Below are 9,212 nucleotides of genomic sequence, written 5' to 3' on the forward strand. Positions count from 1 at the left end.
TTTTTTTTTACACTTACTGGAAGGTGCAGATTCGCTTTCACTGTTATGCCTAGAACTGGTGGACTCAGAGTTTAAGCTAAGAGTGCTGGGTATAGAAGAAAGTTCATTGCAGAGCTGCTCCATGTCATCAGGAACCACTGGCCAAGGCTGTCTACGACTATGTCTTACTGCATCCCAGTTGTGATGCTTCAAAATGTCACATCCTTGTTTAGTTTTGGCTATTAGACCAAGCACGTAGACACAGGTTCTGTATTTAATACATACATAGAGAAAAGAGCAATAATAGCATCAAATTTAACTAAACCTTTTTTTCTTTTTCAGAAGGAAACGCTTTCAAAATAATTCAGTAGAAACTTCACAAAATTATCATGTAGTTTTTGTTCCCAATTTTCATTTGAAATGAACACATGTCCCAATTAACACAAAACTAAAAAATGAAATAAAATATCTGAAATCATTAAAAAATATCTAGCATCCAAAAATAAAACAATTACAATAAAAAAGCAGAAACATGAACAAAGCCGCACAATTAGGCAAAAGAACATCCTTTCAAAGACATTATCTTTTAAGGATTTGAAAGTTGCTGAATATAAATGATGCAATGGTAAACTGATTCCAGAGAAGTTCTACATAAGTTTTAACTGCTTTTTAAAAGAGACAGAATGTACTTTTTTTTTCCCACTTGCCTACTGTTCACACTTTAGAACTTCCTATATAATTTTGAGAATTTTCTCAAAATCTGTTACCAATAACCCTTAATTGCTGATTTCCAGCTGATTTCCAAGTGGCAAAAATACATCTACATGAATGCAGCAAGAGTATTTGAGAACCTTCTGTACCTGTAATATAAAAATTTTGTTCAATAATTAAATACACATACCCTCTAACGGAGAGAACCTCACAATGTTGGGCAAGTGCCATTATATCTGGAATTACATTCTCCTCTTGAAGCAAGTTAAGACCCCAATTTGATGATCCAATGTTACCCTGAAATAAAATGGTTTGTCAAAAAAGTTTTGACTTTGATATGATCTGCAACACCAATGAAAAAAAGCCCTCAACACTTTTATCAGTGGTATGGTTTCTATAAGCATCCTCCCAAAGGTTTTAGAGAACTGAACAGCTTGTCTCTCCTTTTTGATCTTAGTCATGCAAATCCAGTAAAGGATGCAGGATACTATGTACAACTAAAACTGCTAGCAGCTAACTATTACACACTCCTCAGGATACTAATTCTATTACAGCCAGCAGTAAGATCTTAGTTTACTTACTTTACTTGCCTCTTAAATAAGCATTTTTTCATTATTATACATTTGTTCAAGATGACTATTACAAAAGAAAATTTAAGGAAGACAGGAAACAGGTAAGTGAACAATTAAGCTGATCAAACAGCTTCAGAATTATAGCTTGGATAGGCAAAGACACTAGGTTTTACTCAATGTTATCCCCAGTGCCAGAGTTGCTAAGACTATATTCACAAACCTCAAAAATGGCAATAAGCTTTCCTGTAGAAACATTATATTTTGGAACACAGCTGGTTGAAACCTCTGATTCTATATTAACAGTCACTACATGTTGAAATTTATTCTTTTTTAATATGTAAAAACAGTAATAATAGTCAAAGCAATTACAATAAAACTTAGAAAACAGATACGGTGAACAAACTTCATGTGATATTCCAGTTATGATATTTAAAAAAAAATACAACTGAGAGGGAAGAAGCACACATTTTTGAGAAGAATTCATAAACAATGGTTTTAAAGGATTTTGTTCAGTTACTTCAGAATAAAAAGTTGTAACAGAAGCCAAACTGATGTAAAAAGGTTGTAAATCCGTTACTAACCAAAGCCCAAAGGGCTGCTTTCAGCTGCTTAATTCCTTCCCACTTATCCAGCATTGGAGAACGAACAGTGTAACTCAGATCTGTAACAATACTCTGACAGAAAAAGAAAGAAGAAAAAATATTCAGCTGAAAATGAGAAGGAGATCTCAGTTGAAGAGGTTATCTTACATACTTTTGAATTAGTGCTTTATGTCTGCTAAAACTGCATCTCACTGTGAACAGCAGTAGCCCTGGCATAGTAAATGTAAGTTAAGAGGAATGGTAACGTAGCTAAAAATAATTAATATCACCACTGAATGAATCAGACTATCTCAGATGTTATAAAGGCAAATTTCTTCCGCTTAACACATTACAACATAAGCACTCCAAAATTTTTCAAACTTCAATACAATTCATCTTCTTGCAAATTCACTTTAAAAATCATTTCAAATAATAACTAAATGGCTTTTTTAGCATTTCTTAGAATTTCAAGTTAACAGAAAGAACATTTTATTACCTCACCTCCATGCTTTGATACACAAGATAGGCACAATTTTGGCACTAGAAGAGGCACTAAAATATATTACAACTAGCAATTTGATTCCCATTCTTGTTTTTTTTTACTGGTCATTTTAAGAAAAATACTGCAGGGTATTTCTCTGATATTTCAGGGTAAGGAAAGAATTTTACATGAATCTGGATGTAAAAGTTGTCTTCATAAAATTATGGCTCAATAACACTTCAGATTTACAATCTACTTATTTTGTAGTCAGCGTTTAACTGACATCTCTTAAAACATATTCCTTAAAAAAGGGATACTGTCCACTAAAATCCTTCAAGTTATAAATCATTATAACTCTCACCTGAGACTCCAATAAATGGCAGCCTGTTTTATGGTGCACCAGTTGGCCATAAAGGTGAACTGGCAGGTAGACATGTGGTCTCTGTAATCTGGTGGGGGGAAAAAAAAACAAACCAAAAAATCGCTTTCCCAGCAATTTTGAAATTATCTATTAAATAAATTACACTGAAGTGTAATGCAGTGAGTTACACAATTTTTTTTTTTCAGATGAAGATTCTTGTGGACAGTGTTTACCTTTGGTTGCTCCTACGAACATAGTTATCACCATCAACAGGTTTGCGATACGTTGTAAGTGCTTCATTTAGTTGTTCTTCAATCAACTCAACATACTTTAAGTTATACTCCTAGAAGAAGGTAATGTTTGACACAATACATTTAGGTGGTTTATTTTTTATTGTATGGTATCTTACATAGAAGGAACATAAGTGCTTCTTAATTAAGGCTGAGTTTCTTTATGATCTGAACATGGTACTCTCCAAAATAATCATACAACTTCACAGAAAATCAACAGCTGATTCCATAAGTGTTTCAGAAAAATTGTTAAAAGGAAAGAAATATTTCACATTTGACTTTAACCTGAAAAATCTAAACAGACCACAGTACATTTCAGTATACCTAATACTGTTTATAAATTAGTCAAAAAATTGCCTAACAGCCCATATAATTGTGACCATTAACAAAATGATTAACTACTACCTCAAGAAAATAAACATAAAATTGCAAAAACAAAATAACGCATGAATACCACTTTTTAGTCTGCCAACAATGTATGAATGTTTTTCTAAAAGTAATGCCTCTTGTTTATTTTCATGGAAACTACAACATACAGAAAGAACAAGTTCTCAGCTACAAAATACTAATTTCAACATAGCCACCACCATTAGCTAATTCCCATTCTGTGGTGTGACAGCTGTGCACAGCCAAGAGGAAAATAGTTTTTCTTTCACGTCCCTGCCAACACTGCAGTAACACACCACCCACTGCTGTGTGTCTCACTGTGCTAACATCCAGTGTTTGGTCTCTACAAATGTTCCACAAGCGTGAATGAGTGTCAATGGGTGCAATTTTTTCCATGTGGAGGAGTTCAACGACACACCCTTGCTTCCTATGTACTTCCATGTCAGATGCCATTTTGTCAGACTGCCTCTCTGCTGCCATCTGTTCCAAAGCAACAAAGTGCAACAGGACACTGTTGGGAAGACTCAACCTACCTCTACTGCCATACCACCACCACCTACCTGCCTCTGACACTGTGAAACAGCGTAATAAAATAGGAGGCATTACTTTCAGAGCCACTTCATATTTTTTATGGTTTTTTCTGAATGCATCTTGTGTTCCCATCTACTTCCTAACAGCATAGGCTAATTCCATCTTCATGAGATTTGGATATAACTTTAATTACCTACTAGCAGTGTTGACAAGCATCTTGAAAAGCAGTATTCTTTTCCACATTTCTGTAGGTAAGACTTAAAACAACCTATTTTGGAAAGCCATTACTCTCAGTGTATTAACTGGAGAAGCAAAACTACATAAAAGCCCTGAGTAAAGAGTACGCATCTACAGAGGAGTTACGCAACTCTAAGACCAAGCTGTCAAGCTTTATCAGCAAATTCTTAAGCCACTGAGGGAACATATGTATTGGCATTAGTAATGCAACTGTAAATTCACAATATTTTAAATTACATTTAGCCCTCTCAGATGTGTTCGTATACGTTCCCTCTTCCTAATTCCAAGTGAGCACACATTTTTATTTTTCATCTTACCTTTTGCCATTTTTCCATTTGCTTTGTTACATAACCTCTTTCATTCAGATATGAAAACCCCTTTGGAATGGACAGAAACCTGCAAAGTAACATCAGATGGTCAATACCATATTTCAATCACATAATATGAATAAAAACCAAATGCTTATTACTTCTACAGTGTGAATTTCAACAGCATACTCAATACATTTACCTTAGGAGTAGAAGCAAACCCTTGTCTCCAAGGTGAGATAGAGCTGGTTTCATTTGGATAAGGGCATGAAGATTGGCCTAAGATAATTAAAAATGTGTAAGTTATCAGAGCATTATAACCCTCTAAAAACTACAATAACCTGCCAGTAGCGATGCTGTGAAGTTTTCATACAAGGAAGTATCAAACAGCACTCATTCTTCTATCATCTACTTCTGCTACCTTCTGTCATGACATATGCAATTCTTTTAAAACAATTATGATGATAAAATATATTAAGACTGAGTAAGTATTTATAGTAAGCATAATCTACTTCTCATTGCTATCAACAGTGCAGTTTGTAAACTGCATGATGAAGAAAAGAGTATTACAAAGACTATCAAGGACAATCAAGAGAGCAAAGTATGAGTAGCTTCCTGAACTTCTCCTTTGTAACTGCAGGGGGTGGAAAACAGCTTAGAGTTGCTTACCACAGGGAGATGGAAAAGGGAAAAGATGCTTACCTTGTCTTCACATGCCTCATCTAGAATATCTAGTGCCTCAGAAGAAATAGTTTTGTTTTTATCGTGTAACTGGGTCACCAGTAACTCAATCCCCCAGTTGCTGAAGAACTCTACATTTGCTCTCAGTAATACTCGTAAATGTTTTGTTGCATACAGCCTGCAGCTCTGCAAAAACAAGGAAAATAAATATTTTTTTGAATGGAAGAAACATAGTCAATGCGGTTAATGATTTATCACTTTTGAAAATACATTTTCAATCACCATATTTTACATAAAGTAACTGTAATGAACACATTATGCATTGAAACTATAGTCCATTACAGAACTATATTCAAACAACAAATTTGAGTCTGAGATCATTAATAACTTGGTCAGTGTCAAATTTTACTTAACGTCTTTAATGTTCTTATACTTCTAAGGCTATGATACCTCTAACGTAGTAAATTTTCTATTTTCTAAACTATAAAGGATCTGTACTGCGGAGATATGTGAATATCTGTACTATCAGAGATAAGTGAATTGGTCCAGACTGGACATCAAGTAAGTTGTCTTCTGGAACGATCTGTCCTCTTCCTCCTGAAATACTTGATAAATGGGATTTCACAAAAAACAAAGAGTACGAACTGTAAATCTTGTTTCATTATTTCATCTTCAAATACTTGCACATTTTTACTTTTCAATATATATTTATTTTTTTGGTGGAGAGGCTAAGGGCACTCAAGCTGTCCAGTCTGGAGGTAGCCAAGAGGTAACCAATCCAGTTCCCTGAGGAAAGGAAACAGGGAAGTGCCAGGCTCTGCTCTTGGATACAAATGGCAGGATGAGAATGGCACAGAGCTGTGCCAGGGGAGATTCAGACTGGACATAGCAAGAAATTCCAGGGTAACACTGCAACTAGCTTCCAATAAGCGTGGTTGATACCTCATGTCTGCCAGTGTTCAAGAAGCATTTGGGTAATGCCCTCAGTATAACTTCAGGTTAGCCCATAAGAGGTCAGGCTGTTGGATTCAATATTTCCAAGTCCCTTCTAAGTCTAATCTATACATATTCAGTTAAAGCAAGAAAAAGAACATCTTTAGCTCATGAAATGAGAAATACTTCATTGATAACATCTCAGAGAAATAGAGTTTGAAACAGAAGAAGCCTTATCGGAGATTGTCTTTTACCCTTACAAAGCACAGCTTTTTATAAATTATGCTCAGTTCCATGCCTCGTTAAACCTAATTTAGAAGCAAGAGACAGCACAAAATCAAAATCACAATCTAACATCTGGACTATAAAAGAGAAATCCTTCCACAGGCATTTGTTTATTTGCTACGCAGGCAGTACTCATTCTTCAAGGTTCTCATCAAAAGTCCTTAAATGGGCAAAGTAGAAGAGCTTGTACTTGCCTTATTTGAACTGGATTTAATTAATTTTAGTACTCGCCTGTCCAAGATGGCAGATTGCTAGTACAGCTAGAATATATATATTCTCCCTATGGTACTGAAGAGTGAGAAGTATAAAGTGGAACAAGTTTCCATTTCTCCCTATCACGCTCTCTAAACACAAAAGGAGTACTATATCTTGGACAGTGTTTCAGAGTTCCACATAATAAAACCCATAAAACGGCAAATACCTTCCCTAACACCTGATAAAGATTTACTTTCAAATTACTCTTCAGTTAATGGAACAACTCATGCAAGCATGTCACTTCAATATTTTCCTTATTCTTTTCAATCATCTTATTCTCCCAGAACAGACTACTCCTTCCAGTTTCTGGATGAGACTTACAGTCTTGCACTTACAAAAGCTCAAAACTATCACCTATACCACTAAAATACAGTTAATACAGCTGATCCAAAACAATCACAGAAATCAGACAAAATTGGTAGATCCAAATATTAAGAGATGGTATTGACAATATTTGTACACCAGTATTGCCAAAGGGTTCTTCAACAAGTTCCCATTTTGCTTTTTGGCCAAGCAGAATTCAGTGAAATTTTCTCCTCAAAATTCCAACAGTTCAGTTACTGCCGTAAGAATGCATGTGGCTAGGCACACAGAAAGCAGGAAAAGAGTTAAAGGAAGTAAATTACTGATGTATGAAATTATGTGTGGTTGACAGAATCCATTTCTTCCAGATGAGATAGTCCGTTTTATTTGTATTTTGCCTCTTTCAGATCAAAAAAACAAAGTCACTTTGAATTCTAAGAATTCCAAGCAGGTCAGCTAATCAGGAAACAAAATGCCCTACAGCAGCTTTACCATTATCCAGTGCTCAAGAGGTCAATAAAGGAAGTTTCCCTATTTAGGTGGTTCAAAAAATAAATTTTCCTTTTTTTTCCTAATATTATCACAGCACAAAGATTCAAGCTTTCATTTTTTCAATATTTCCTAACTCTGTTTTCATCAGGTCCATTCCCCTTGGAACGCACTTGGTACGCACATTTAAAAAGTAATTCTCTTCATGTATGAGATATCTGTTTGAATGACTTTAAGTACTGAGTGCAAATAAAGTAGAAGTCTATTGTAAATACAAGAGCTACATGAATATGACTTTTATTTTACTAAATACAAAGCTCTTCTGAATTTATACAGCATCTTAAAAATGTTACAATCTCGGATAATAAAGTGGCAAATAGAAAAGGTACATCAATTGAATAGAACTTACATCCGTAGCTGCTGTCAGAATTTTAGAAAGGATGACTCTTGCTAAGCCATCTCTGCTGTAATCCAAACTAGACACAGTCAGTTTTAACAAATGATCTTGGTTCTTCAAAGAACAAAGATTAAGAAGACTGGCAGGGGGAAAAGAAAATATCAGTACTTGAATCCAGTAATATCCACTTATTCAATCATCAATTTCAACTTAGCCTTCTGAATATAAACCTTTATTTCTATAAATAAAGAATTCAAAGTAAGTTCCTATGAAGTGACTTTAAACAAAACTGTTGAAGGGGGAGAAGAATAAAGCACTAAATAGCAAGAGAGAAAAAAAACAAACCAGCTTTTAAAATGGTTCTGTAATAGTTTTGTCAGCACATTTTGAATTAGTGATTATTACAAAAATAAATGCTTATGAAGCACTGTTAACAACCTTCATTCTAAAACACTGTAAAACCGTATGGACTTCATTATCTTAAAAAAAGAACAATCAACAAGACAAAATAGAAACTAACTCCTTCACCTGCCTACCAACAAGAAAAATATAAAAAGAAAAAAAAAAATCCATCCTACAAACAGGTAGTTTCTATTTGATATAATCACAAGAATTTTGAAGTCTCTAGCTTTATAGATAGCAGCCCTCATACACAGTTTACAAGTTCTGTAATGATTATATCTGTAAGCACAATTCAAACAGAACAAAAACACTTACCACTGAAACACGTTACATTTTTCAAGCATTTTGACTCCATGAGGGTGACAAGAAAGAGTACCAAAAAACAGAAAATAGTGCTGACTAAGGGTATTTAGTAACCCATTATTTTGAAGACTTCGTTCAGGTTTCATTCCTGATGAAGAGTTGAGCCAGTTAACAATATCCTTAACCAGCTCCTCCAGATAACCTTGTCCATCCTAAAAAAAAACAAAGAGTAAAAGCATTTACTAGAATCTGACCTGGTACTCTCCTTACTGAAATCTGCCATTTTAAGCTTTTTAAATGTACAAGGACAATACAAACTAGAAATGTTGACAGGCAAACAATTCAGACTAAAAAAAAAAAGTTCCAAACATTTTAGAATCAACTCTGGTTGTTCCAGGAAAAGGATTATTCAGTGACACTTTCCCTGCACTTCTGACTCAAGGCATAAGCCTTCAGTACAGAGAAAAGGACATAAAGAAAAGACAGATGCATATAGCAAAAACAAAAATCAACAAAACTAAACAAAAAATCCCCCTAGAATGTAATAATAAAAAAAATGCATTTAATAAACAACTTAGTTATCTCCCCCCAAGTCTCATCTGGACAATTCAGGATTTTAAGTTATTTTTCTTAGGTATGCTGTTTGTCTTTGCTTTAATGCAGAAAAGTTTACTTAAGTTTTTACTCAAATTTAGGGTTTTTCCTTTTATGCATTCTCCCTTGTAA

General features: G+C 34.5%; 1 protein-coding gene across 1 annotated transcript in view; it reads right to left on the reverse strand.

Annotated features, from left to right (window-relative positions):
- The window catches only part of RICTOR (RPTOR independent companion of MTOR complex 2), a 48,158-nt gene that overhangs the window by 15,523 nt on the left and 23,423 nt on the right, over positions 1-9,212 (reverse strand). The window contains 10 exon segments of the mRNA XM_019610171.1: positions 18-247; positions 881-987; positions 1,844-1,936; positions 2,686-2,773; positions 2,919-3,028; positions 4,448-4,526; positions 4,641-4,717; positions 5,141-5,305; positions 7,794-7,920; positions 8,499-8,698. Of these exon segments, the coding sequence (XP_019465716.1) occupies positions 18-247; positions 881-987; positions 1,844-1,936; positions 2,686-2,773; positions 2,919-3,028; positions 4,448-4,526; positions 4,641-4,717; positions 5,141-5,305; positions 7,794-7,920; positions 8,499-8,698 (1,276 nt within the window).

Source organism: Meleagris gallopavo, chromosome Z (genome assembly GCF_000146605.3).
Source record: "Meleagris gallopavo isolate NT-WF06-2002-E0010 breed Aviagen turkey brand Nicholas breeding stock chromosome Z, Turkey_5.1, whole genome shotgun sequence".
NCBI lineage: Eukaryota > Metazoa > Chordata > Aves > Galliformes > Phasianidae > Meleagris > Meleagris gallopavo.